Source organism: Astatotilapia calliptera, chromosome 9 (genome assembly GCF_964374335.1).
Source record: "Astatotilapia calliptera chromosome 9, fAstCal68.1, whole genome shotgun sequence".
NCBI classification, from domain to species: domain Eukaryota; kingdom Metazoa; phylum Chordata; class Actinopteri; order Cichliformes; family Cichlidae; genus Astatotilapia; species Astatotilapia calliptera.
In genome coordinates, this window is record NC_137430.1 from 3187900 (window position 1) to 3201323 (window position 13424).

The 13424-nt window shown below is 47.3% G+C and overlaps 1 protein-coding gene across 1 annotated transcript; it reads left to right on the forward strand.

Annotated features, from left to right (window-relative positions):
- The first annotated feature begins 5693 nt into the window (after positions 1–5693).
- LOC113029842 (uncharacterized) lies at positions 5694–9332 on the forward strand. Its single transcript, XM_080306307.1, has 3 exons — positions 5694–7034; positions 7348–8224; positions 8576–9332. The coding sequence occupies exon 1, from the start codon at positions 5762–5764 to the stop codon at positions 6278–6280; it is 519 nt and encodes a 172-aa protein (XP_080162433.1). The 5' UTR covers positions 5694–5761; the 3' UTR covers positions 6281–7034; positions 7348–8224; positions 8576–9332.
- Positions 9333–13424: the final 4092 nt, after the last annotated feature.

Sequence of the window (13424 nt, forward strand, 5' to 3'; positions counted from 1 at the left end):
GAATAAAAAAGTTGCAAAAATACAGGGAGGAATGGGAAAATGAAAACAACTGGCTGGGAAAAGTGCACGATAACACGTATAAAGCGCACTGCACATTGTGCCGGCGCACTTTTTCCATTTGCCATTGTGGACTGACTGACGTTAAGCAGCATGCTTCTACTTGTGGGCACATGATGAATATGAGGGGCGTGAAAGAAAGAGGAACCCTTGACCAATTTGTCCACCAGGCCACGGCAGAAGCAGATATGGTATGTAAATGTAACCCAACCAGTGCAGGGGCCTCCCTACACCCCGGACTCTGCGTTGTGTTAAATTGTGTTGGATTGGGGTGCACCGCAGAGAGACCAGTCGGACACAGGTGTTCAATTTGTGGCTCGGACCGCGCCGTTTATTCGGAAGCAGGGGCAAACACCACTCCAACTCTGCTGCTGGCCCTTCGCAAATCACAGCAAACACTCCGTGACTATCAACATTGCAAAATACAACAACACATATACACAGAATACACATTAAGTAACAATAACCGTGCCTTCTACAACATTCCACGGTCTCCGCGATGAATACAACACAAAACTGATGCAGTTCGCCACTGGCAGTGCTTACCTTCGCAAATCACAGCAAACACTGACCCAAGATGGCGCCCGCGCGAACAAGAAATCTAAAGTACGGTGTCCTGCAGAGGACGAATGGCCAAAATTGCTAACATTTACACCATATATGCAGCTCAACAGCGACACCTTGTGACTTATTCCAGTCACTACCTTACATCCGCCTCTCCTTTAAGTGATGGCGTCCCAGTCATCAAACAAAACAAAATAAAACAGAACAGTCTCACTATGTACACAAGAATAATGGTGGTGGAAGATGTGCAGTGTAATGTGAAAATGTCTATGTGTGTATCCTATGTATTTCCTGCAGCCCTTCTTGCTTTGGCCCTCTGCCACAGCTTCCATCCCCTTTCTATCTTCTCCTGATCCTCCCCTGGTTCGTTAACTCTCAACCCATAAGTCAGTCTCTTTGGGGGATGCCGACTCCTCGGCAAGTTCCTCCTTGGTTCTCTTGGTCTGGGAGGTGAGTGGGTGACCCTGGCAGTCTCATTCCCCCTCCAATCTTCACTCTCTTGTGCTGCCCCTGGGTCCCTTTCCTCCGGTCCTGTGGGGGCAAGTGATCCATTTGCTGCTTCAGGTGAAATTCCCTCCACACCTCCTTCCAGGCTATCAGTCTCCCCGTCCTCGATCATGTCCGACTCTTCATCCTGTCTGATTACTTCACCAGCCTGCTCTCCACTGTCCTCAATCCCTCCTCCATGAACCTCCTCCACGTCAAGCTCCATTTCCTCTCTTGCCTCCTCTCCCACCTGCTCCACGGGAAGAAACATGCACTGCGTGAGTAGGTTGCGGTGGACCACTCTCTCTGTATCACCATTTTCCGATCGCACCACATACACCGGCATGTCTGGCTGTTTCTTCACCACAATGTATGGACGTGACTTCCACTTGTCTCCTAGTTTGCTTCGCCCCTCCACATGACACACTTTAACCAGGACTATGGCTGCGTAGCTGGGGGGTGTCGGCATTGCTTTCTCTTCGGTCTCGAAGTGCCACAAATCCGGGGTCACGGCACCAAAGATGTAACCCAACCAGTGCAGGGGCCTCCCTACACCCCGGACTCTGCGTTGTGTTAAATTGTGTTGGATTGGGGTGCACCGCAGAGAGACCAGTCGGACACAGGTGTTCAATTTGTGGCTCGGACCGCGCCGTTTATTCGGAAGCAGGGGCAAACACCACTCCAACTCTGCTGCTGGCCCTTCGCAAATCACAGCAAACACTGACCCAAGATGGCGCCCGCGCGAACAAGAAATCTAAAGTACGGTGTCCTGCAGAGGACGAATGGCCAAAATTGCTAACATTTACACCATATATGCAGCTCAACAGCGACACCTTGTGACTTATTCCAGTCACTACCTTACATAAACGTTGTTGTTGTTGTTTTTAAACCCTCTGGTTAAGGTTAATATGGGCATGTGCAATGAATATCAGCGCTATGTGGCCAGAAGTTTGATAATATAATTTGTTTTGTGTAATAAACAAGGATAGATGATTACAACGAATAGATGACTAATACATAAAAGTAATACATAGATGAATAATGATGATGAGTTATGATGCGTAATCATGGGAACAAGCGGGTTTACAAACTGGAGCAGCTGATTAGCATTAGAAAAGCTGAAATAATACCTCAACTGAAGCCACAAAGCCCGAATAAGTTGACACAGAAGAGACTTCAGTTTCAAGGCAAGGCAGAGATCCTTCCTTCCCACAGTGATTGTGGTCTTCAACAACTCTTTGAAGACTTGATTAGTCTGAGCTGCAACAACACTTACTTTATTAATCCCAGAGGGAAATTATTACTGAATTGAATATATATAAAGAATACACATTATATTGAAAACATACATATATATGACCATACCCATTTCTTACAAGTTGTATGCGTAATTTATACTTTAAAGTCAGTTGATAAACTACACAAACTATACAGATATACTGTAATATAAAAACACCCAGCACGCCCCTGCGGGCGGTTTATCCTTCAAGCTCGGGTCCTCTACCAGAGGCCTGGGAGCTTGAGGGTCCTGCGCAGTATCTTAGCTGTTCCCAGGACTGCGCTCTTCTGGACAGAGATCTCCGATGTTATTCCCGGGATCTGCTGGAGCCACTCGCCTAGCTTGGGAGTTACCGCACCTAGTGCTCCGATTACCACGGGGACCAACGTTACCTTCACCCTCCACATCCTCTCGAGCTCTTCTCTGAGCCCTTGGTATTTCTCCAGCTTCTCGTGTTCCTTCTTCCTGATATTGCTGTCATTCGGAACCGCTACATCGATCACTACGGCCGTCTTCTTCTGTTTGTCTACCACCACTATGTCCGGTTGGTTAGCCACCACCATTTTGTCCGTCTGTATCTGGAAGTCCCACAGGATCTTAGCTCGGTCATTCTCCACCACCCTTGGGGGCATCTCCCATTTTGACCTCGGGACTTCTAGGTTATACTCGGCACAGATGTTCCTGTACACTATGCCGGCCACTTGGTTATGGCGTTCCATGTATGCCTTGCCTGCTAGCATCTTGCACCCTGCTGTTATGTGCTGGATTGTCTCTGGGGCATCTTTACACAGCCTGCACCTGGGGTCTTGCCTGGTGTGATAGACCCCAGCCTCTATGGATCTTGTGCTCAGAGCTTGTTCTTGTGCTGCCATGATTAGTGCTTCTGTGCTGTCTTTCAGTCCAGCTTTGTCCAGCCACTGGTAGGATTTCTGGATATCAGCCACCTCCTCTATCTGCCGGTGGTACATACCGTGCAGGGGCCTGTCCTTCCATGATGGTTCCTCGTCTCCCTCCTCTTTCTTGGGTTTCTGCTGCCTGAGGTATTCACTGAGCACTCGGTCAGTTGGGGCCATCTTCCCAATGTATTCTCTCAGTGGCAAGGGAACAATAAGAGAACAGCACCACCAAGGCTGGAGACGGAGCAATACTGGAAGAGCATATGGGAGAAGGATGCAACCCATAACGGCAATGCTCAGTGGCTAGAGGATCTGAGGGCAGACCACAGCGACCTCCCTGAACAGGGTCCAGTAACCATCACAGTGGCAGATATCCAAGAAAGGGTCTCCAGTATGAAGAGTTGGACAGCACCAGGGCCCGACATGGTTCACGCCTACTGGCTGAAGAAGCTGACTGCACTCCACGAGCGTCTGGCAGCACAAATGAACCAGCTGCTAGTTAACGAGAGACACCCGGAATGGCTAACTGAAGGCCGGACGGTCCTGATCCCCAAGGACCCCAAGAAGGGACCGGTCCCCTCCAACTACCGACCAATAACCTGCCTCAGTACTACATGGAAGCTCCTGTCAGGCATCATATCGGCTAAGATGAACAGGCACATGGGTCAATACATGAGCGGGACACAGAAAGGAATTGGCAAGAATACCAGAGGCGCAAAACACCAGCTACTGGTAGACAGAACAATCAGCCGAGACTGCAAGACCAGACTGACCAACCTGTGCACTGCCTGGATTGATTACAAGAAGGCCTATGACTCAATGCCCCACAGCTGGATACTGGAATGCCTAGAATTGTACAAGATCAATGGGACCCTAAGAGCCTTCATCAGGAACTCAATGGGGATGTGGCGTACAACACTAGAGGCCAACTCCAAGCCCATAGCACAAGTCACCATCAAGTGCGGGATCTACCAAGGAGATGCTCTGTCCCCACTGCTGTTCTGCATAGGCCTGAACCCCCTCAGTGAGATCATTAACAAGACTGGCTACGGATACCGACTACGGAACGGAGCAGTTGTCAGCCACCTCCTGTACATGGATGACATCAAGCTGTATGCCAAGAGTGAACGAGACATCGATTCACTGATCCACACTACCAGGCTATACAGCAATGACATTGGAATGTCGTTCGGACTGGAGAAGTGTAGCCGGATGGTAACAAAGAGAGGGAAGGTAGTCAGAACTGAGGGGATTGAACTACCAGAAGGCAACATTGCAGACATAGAGGACAGTTACAAGTACCTGGGGATCCCACAGGCGAATGGGAACCATGAAGAGGCCGCTAGAAAAGCTGCAACCACCAAGTACCTGCAGAGGGTCAGGCAAGTCCTGAGGAGTCAGCTGAATGGTAAGAACAAGATCCGGGCCATCAACACGTACGCCCTGCCCGTGATCAGGTACCCTGCTGGGGTAATAGGCTGGCCAAAGGAGAAGATAGAAGCCACTGACATAAAGACAAGAAAGCTCCTTACCATGCATGGAGGGTTTCACCCCAAATCCAGCACCCTGAGGCTGTACGCTAAGCGGAAGGAAGGGGGCCGGGGACTGGTGAGTGTCAGCACCACAGTCCAGGATGAGACAACGAACATCCAAGAATACATTGGGAAGAAGCAGCTGGATAGCGTAGTGGTTAGACTACACGCCTTTGGAACAGAGGATCGCAAGTTCGATTCCTGCCTGGGGCGTCTGTATCCAGTAAGGGTCCTAAGGCTAGACCCCCTATGCTAAGCAAGCCTACCGCAGACATGAGCGAGACAGATAAATATGAAGGCATGCCGGCTCGGACGTCGCCCGGATCAACAAGGTCTGCGTCAGGTGGTGAGGAACCAGGGCACCCTGACGAAAAGTGGGCTACTGGAACAAGAAGGCATCGGTGGGCAAGAGACGAAAACAGGGCATTGTTGGAATGCTACTACGCAAGTAACCCTGGCGGAAGGGGCTACATGAATAGGATGAGGGATATATATATATATATATATATATATATATATATATATATATATATATATATATATATTTATTTCTTTTTTTCTTTTTTTTTTTTTTTTTTTTTTTCTTGGAGTATTCACTGAGCACTCGGTCAGTTGGGGCCATCTTCCCAATGTATTCTTGGATTGCTCAGTGAATACCTCAGGCAGCAGAAACCCAAGAAAGAGGAGGGAGACGAGGAACCATCATGGAAGGACAGGCCCCTGCACGGTATGTACCACCGGCAGATAGGGGAGGTGGCTGATATCCAGAAATCCTACCAGTGGCTGGACTGAAAGACAGCACAGAAGCACTAATCATGGCAGCACAAGAACAAGCTCTGAGCACAAGATCCATAGAGGCTGGGGTCTATCACACCAGGCAAGACCCCAGGTGCAGGCTGTGTAAAGATGCCCCAGAGACAATCCAGCACATAACAGCAGGGTGCAAGATGCTAGCAGGCAAGGCATACATGGAACACCATAACCAAGTGGCCGGCATAGTGTACAGGAACATCTGTGCCGAGTATAACCTGGAAGTCCCGAGGTCAAAATGGGAGATGCCCCCAAGGGTGGTGGAGAATGACCGAGCTAAGATCCTGTGGGACTTCCAGATACAGACGGACAAAATGGTGGTGGCTAACCAACCGGACATAGTGGTGGTAGACAAACAGAAGAAGACGGCTGTAGTGATCGATGTAGCGGTTCCGAATGACAGCAATATCAGGAAGAAGGAACACGAGAAGCTGGAGAAATACCAAGGGCTCAGAGAAGAGCTCGAGAGGATGTGGAGGGTGAAGGTAACGGTGGTCCCCGTGGTAATCGGAGCACTAGGTGCGGTGACTCCCAAGCTAGGCGAGTGGCTCCAGCAGATCCCGGGAATAACATCGGAGATCTCTGTCCAGAAGAGCGCAGTCCTGGGAACAGCTAAGATACTGCGCAGGACCCTCAAGCTCCCAGGCCTCTGGTAGAGGACCCGAGCTTGAAGGATAAACCGCCCGCAGGGGCGTGCTGGGTGTTTTTTTTTTTTTTTGTTTTGTTTTGTTTTTTTTGAAATATATATTTTATAGGTGACTGCTGCAGAGGTGACCCATGTCTACCACATTGTAAAGCACGGCTTAAGTTATAACTCGGGTGACTGTGCACTCAAACTGACTGTACGAATGCTGAATGACTCCAGTATTGCCAAAAAGATGTCCTGTGGGAGGACGAAAGCTGAAGCAGTTGTCACAGATGTCCTGTCTCCAAAGGCAATAGAAGAGGTGATCAAAAAATTGAAAAGTGGTGCAACTCCACTCCCATTCTCTCTTCACACTGATGCTTCAAACAAGGGAAATCGGTAGATGTTTCCCTTGGCCTTGCAGTTTTTTACACCAGAGGCTGGAGTTGTCAACAAGATATTGGATTTTGTTGAAAATCCAGATGAGTCTGCAGAGGGAATAGTAAAAATAATACAAAGCTCTCTTGAAAACGTGGGGCTATCCTTAGATCAGGTTTCTGCATTCAGTGCTGACAATGCAAATGTAAATTATGGCATCCACAACTCAGTCTTCACAAAATTGAAAGAGACCAACTGTGGCAGGCATGATCATTTGGGTGTGTGTTTTTTTGTACCAGCAGACTTGCCGTAGTACCTCACCAGTGAAAAACAGTCCTTTAGACAAACTGTCGTCTATTCCACTTTTTGTTCACTTTTTCTTGCTGAGCCTGAGAGAGCACATGCCTGTAAGTAGTTGCTATCTGTTTTGTAAGCTTTCCCGCGATAGTTTTGTGTAGCAGTTTAGAGGTTTGTGTGGAAAACTTTCTTTTGTGAAGAAAAACGGCCGCGATGCTAACACGTTAGCCCGTCTATGGGATTTCCCATGTAATGTTAGCATTAAGCTAATCGCTAAATGCGTGAGCCTGATAACCAGTGAAAGGGTTTGGATAAGTTTGTGTTTGTGTTATATACATTGTAGTGCATGGCTTAATGTTTGATGTTGTAAAGAAAATGCAATTACAGCAGAAATGTAATATTTTATTTTTGTTTCTGTACCAGTTTTACAGTGCTTCAACAGTAAACATCTAAAACGTATCCGCTGACTCCTGGATGTTTATTGTGGACCTGTTAGCTATCTGCCAAGCTAGAAACCAGCTTTACACCCTAGTGAGGGCAGAATACCAACAGTGAGATCCTTCGTGGCAACTGCCATGCACATATTGTTCATAACACTGTGAAAAAAAGCCCTGGACAAGCTCTCAGTAGATGTGGAAAATATTGTCCTGAAGATATACAGCTTCTTTTCCACCTCTGCCAAAAGGAGAGAGTCCCTGAAAGAGTTCTGTGAATTTTGTGACGTTGAATTCCATGATATCCTGCGCCATGTTGTGACAAGATGGCTGTCACTCAACCCTGCAATCACCCGCCTGCTGCAGAACTGGGACCCGCTGAAGTCATATCTCATCAGCATTGGTGAGGAATGTCCAAGGCGCCTGAAGGAATTGCTGAAGTTGACAGAAGATGCTGCTGGAGTTGAGGGAGAGGCAGACATTGTGGAAGTCTACCTCCTCTTCTGTAATAATGTCATGTGTCTGTTTGAAGAAGTGGTGAAAAAACTGGAGAAGAATGTAACCACGTCTGTTGACCTCTATTCCATCATGGAGTGTTTCCTGAAAAGACTTTTTCAGAGAAGAGATAATGGGTTCTACGGGTACCTAACAAGACAAAAGCTCCAGCGTCTCTCGCCATCTGATGCTGATGGTGCCAGGCAGGAGTTTACAGCCTTCCTAGACACTGCCATCAGTTATGTCCGGAAGTGGTTTGACTTTTCAGAAGAAAACTGGCTTTTCCACCTGCAGCCCCTCTCTCTAGCATCTGGGAAGATTTCCTTTGATGACATGGAGAAGATCATTGAACGGCTTCACCTGGCTGGCAGGTAAGAAGAAAACATTTAGCAGTGAAATGATAAACCATGTTTTAATAGTATTGATGGTTAAAAATAAACAAATACAATTGATAGATAACATATATAAATAAAACCATAATCATTAACTTTGTTTGGAGTGTATATACACACGCATGCAATCTTTTATACACTATTTTACAAATTCAAGGAGTTCATATACTTAATATAAGGATGGATAAATACATAAACTATACTTATTGTATTGTTTAAATGCTATACAACGTTACAAACATATACAATACATTTTTTCCATTTATTTACCACTGTAAATGTTCTATGTACCACTTAGGATTTAGGTCAACTTCTCATCTCTATTGGCAGGTTAAACATCTCTATGGATGAGCTTTATGAAGAGTGTGTCACTGCAACCAGCCTTCTGAAGCACCTCACCAAAGAACACCAGGAGAAGGAAAAGTGGCAGTCCAAGGGAACAGCAGAGAAGTGGATGGAAATTCTTCAGGCAGCTGACCTCCCCAATATGCAGGCTGTTGTATCCTTTGTACTCAGCATCCCATCTTCCACTGGGTTTGAGGAGAGGATTTTCTCTCTTATGAAGAATAAGTGGACTGATGTGCGGAACAAATGTTCTACTGAATTAATTAGAAGTGAGCTCATTGTCAGTCTAAATTATGATATGTCTTGCTTAGAGTTTTACTCTGCAGTACTGAAAGACAAACAACTCCTAACTGCAGCAAGAGCTCAAAAAAAAATACAAATGGAAAAAGTAGTCTGTTTCCACATAATGTAGCATTGAGCTTGAGTTTGTTGGTTTTTTTTTACTTCAACTTTCAGCTACAGTCAAGGCCTTTGAGGCACAAATATTGTGTTTACAGGTGTTCCACAGACTGTTTTTGCACTTTTCTAATTGCACTAAATGTGCACTGTTACAAGAATGTTTTTCTTTCTATTGTTTTCTATTAATTTATATCATTTTAGGTTAAGCAGGACAGAGTTCTTTGTGTTAATTTTGTCATTTTGCACAAAAAGTGAAGCGTACCAGTCTTTCGTTTAGGAAAGAGACCTATTTTATTGTGTTAATGTTGTCATTTTGTGTTAAAAATAAATGGATAAATGATCATTTGTTTCCCATGTGTTCATATCACAAAGAATACACATCTACTTAAATCAACTTCAAGTCAAATGGTTAAAAAAAAATTTCACACTCAAAAAAGAAGAGCTAAAAAAATTCACCACACAGGGAAGGGTGAAGACAATTGGGTCGCCCGGCCCTGGCCACTAGGTGTCCCTTATTTTTTTTTTCAGGGAGTTGGCAACCCTAGTGGTGCAAAACGGTTGGGGACTCCTGCTGTACAGTACAGAATGCGTTTAGCTTGTCGAATTTACATAAATCTTTGATCGCTAGCAGTGTAACTCTGAAGTGCTGTACTGTATGTTTGGAAGTGTTCTCCCAAACAAACACAACAATGCCGACGAAACGTTTTGCACCCTCAAATGCACCTTTAGGTTTCATTCCATAATACTGGACTTATGTTTCTACGAAGGTTTGAACTCTAAGGGTGTTTAAACAAAAGAGAAAAGTGTGAAAATGTTCATGCCTGTCTGAGAAAAGTGTATAAAGCAAGTAGTGAGGGGTTTTACAGTCTTAACATCTATAATAATTGTAAAAAATAAAGTTGGCTACTTCATGGATTTCACCTACCGCGGGTTATTTTTAGAACTTAACACCAGCGATAAACGAGGGGCTGCTGTATTATTAATAGTAGTGTCTGGGACATCTAATTGATTAACATCAACATTGATTATTATCAGAATCAGAGAATCAGAATCAGAATGGGGTTTATTGCCAAATGTTGAGCAGGTTTACAACATTAGGAAATTGCTGCGGTGCTTCAGTGCAAACATGGTGTCATAAATAACACTTAAATAGACATGGAAAAAATAAAAGTAGGGATAAGAATTAAAAGTGCTACGTGGAAAGATATGTGCATGAGATATACATGAGATATATACATGAGAGTAAGAATTAAGAGTGCTACGTTGAAAGATATATATACATGAGTGCAGGTGGTGATCAGTGCCAAACATGGAATGATACAGTGAACACAGCGTAGGGTCATGTGTTAGTGGCGGGGACAGTCATATGGTTATTGTTCATGTGTCCAACAGCAGAGGGGAAGAAACTGTTCTTATGGCGAGAGGTTCTGGTGCGGATGGACCGGAGCCTCCTGCCTGAGGGGAGCAGGTCAAACAGACTGTGTCCAGGGTGAGAAGGGTCAGCTGAGATCCGAGCTGCACGCCGCAATGTCCTGGAGGTGTACAGGTCCTGCAAAGATGGGAGTCTGCAGCCAATCACCTTCTCAGCAGAGCGCACAACACGCTGCAGTCTCTGTTTGTCCCTGATAGTGGCTCCAGCGTACCACACGGTGATGGAGGAGGTGAGGATGGACTCAATGATTGCAGTGTAGAACTGCATCATCGTCCGTGTTGGCAGATTGAATTTCTTCAGCTGCCTCAGGAAGTACATCCTCTGCTGGGCTTTCTTGATGACGGAGGTGATGGTGGGCTCCCACTTCAGGTCCTGGGTGATGGTGGTACCCAGGAAGCGGAACGAGTCCACAGAGGTGATGGGGGTGTCAGTCAGGATGATGGGGGGGAGTGGGGCTGTGTGCTTCCTGAAGTCCACAATAATCTCCACTGTCTTCTGGGCATTCAGCACCAGGTTGTTGTGGCTGCACCAGGACACCAGACGTTCAACCTCCCTCCTGTAGGCAGACTCGTCCCCGTCCGAGATGAGCCCAATAACGGTGGTGTCATCTGCAAACTTGATTAGCTTGACAGACTGGTGGGTGGAGGTGCAGCAGTTGGTGTACAGGGAGAAGAGCAGAGGAGAAAGAACACAGCCCTGAGGGGAGCCGGTGCTGATGGTCCGGGAGTCCGAGACATTCTTTCCCAGCCTCACATGCTGCTTCCTGTCCGTCAGGAAGTCAGTGATCCACCGGCAGATGGGATCAGGCACATTCATCTGGGAAAGCTTGTCTCGGAGATGGTCTGGAAGGATGGTGTTGAAGGCAGAGCTGAAGTCCACAAACAGGATCCTGGCGTAGGTTCCTGGGGAGTCCAGATGCTGCAGGATGAAGTGTAGGGCCATGTTGATGGCGTCGTCTACAGACCTGTTGGCTCTGTATGCAAACTGCAGGGGGTCCAGGAGGGGGGCCGTGAGGGTCCTGAGATGGGAGAGAACTAGGCGCTCAAAGGACTTCATGACCACAGATGTCAGAGCCACGGGTCTGTAGTCATTTAGTCCAGTGATCCTAGGTTTCTTGGGGACAGGGATTATGGTGGAGGACTTGAAGCAGGCAGGCACATGACATGCCTGCAGTGAGGAGTTGAAAATGCCAGAAAACACTGGGGCCAGCTCGTTTGCACAGTGTCTGAGGGTGGCAGGAGACACGCCGTCTGGGCCGGGAGCTTTCCGAGCATTCAGGTTCTTAAACTGCTTCCTCACATCTGCTTCATGAATATGAAGAGTTGTGGTGGGAGGAGGTGGTGTGAAATCCTCTTTTGTGTGGGGTGAGGAGGGGGGTGTTGTAGGTGAACGGTTTGAAGGTGGTGATGGCTCTATGGAGGGGGGAGAGGTGGGGGAATTAGTGTCCAAAGTGTCTCTATTGTTGGGGCCGTTGGAGGTGTGAAGGCTGCGTGATGGCTCGTCAAAACGACAGTAGAAGTCGTTAAGGGTGTTGGCCAAGAGCAAGTCATCAGTGGAGTGGGGGGTTTTAGGCTTGTAGTTTGTGATATTCCTAAAACCTTTCCACACAGAGGCCGAGTCATTCTCTGAGATCTGCTGCTGCATCTTCTCAGAGTGCTGATGTTTAGCAATGTCCACTTCTTTAGTGAACCTGTACTTGGCCTCTCTGTAGCAGTCCCTGTCTCTGCTTCTGAACGCCTTTCTCTTTTCCAGCCACAGCTTTTTGAGTTTAGGAGTAAACCAGGGTTTGTCATTGTTATAAATCACCCTGGTGCGTGATGGCACAATGCTGTCCTCACAGAAGTGGATATAGGAGGTGACCGTGTCCGTAAACTCGTCCAAGCTGTTAGAAGCAGCCTTCATTGTGTCCCAGTCTGTAGACTCCAAACACGTGCGAAGCTCCTCCACAGCCTCGTTGCTCCACAGTTTTTTAGTCCTCACGACAGGTTTGGAGAGCTTCAGCCTCTGTCTGTACGCGGGGATTAGGTGGATCATGACGTGGTCAGAAAGTCCGGGTGGAGCGCGGGGCACCGCGCGATAGGCCCCGCTGATCGTGCTGTAACAGTGGTCCAATGTCCTCTCCTCTCTGGTCGGGCATTTAATATACTGCTTGTATTTTGGAAGCTCATGGCTCAGATTGGCTTTGTTAAAGTCCCCAAGAGCAATGATGAGAGAGTCCGGGAATGTCCGCTCCGTGTGGAGAATCTGCTCCGCGAGTGTGCACTGAGCTGCCTGCGCATCTGCGTCTGGCGGGATGTAAACAGCGGCCAGGATGAATGAAGCAAACTCCCGCGGAGAATAAAACGGTTTGCAGTGGATAAAAAGATATTCCAGAGAGGAAGAGCAGTGCTGAGCAATCACTGTCACATCTGTGCACCAGCCACTATTGATGTAGAAGCAGAGACCTCCACCTTTGGACTTACCGGAGAGAGCGGCCTGCCGGTCCGCGCGCAGCAGATGGAAGCCCTCCAGTTTGAGCGCGCAGTCTGGGATGTTCTCACTGAGCCATGACTCCGTAAAAAATAAGACACAGGAGGAGGCAAAGTCTCTGTTCATGCTTCTCATCAGGGCCAGTTCGTCAATCTTATTCCCGAGTGAGCGTACATTAGAAAGGAAGATCCCAGGAAGAGCGGTTCGCAGTCCGCATCTCCTCAAACGCACGAGTGCGCCGGCTCGCTTCCCTCTCTTTCGGCGTCTCGCTTTCCTGATCAGAGACAGCAGTAAATCTGCCGCAGATGCGACAAATATTGGAAATAAATCCACAGGCGTTGTAGTCCTGTAGTTAAGGAGCTCTTCTCTGGTGTACGAATATCCAGAGGAGTGCCCAGACACAGAAGAAATGCACAAAAACAAAACAAAAGTAACGCACTGGAGCACCAGGGCGACCATCCGCGGCGCCATCTTGGTTACATCAAATGGTTGTGTTGGTTACATTATGCACTATTATTTTTGTTCAAGGAGAGC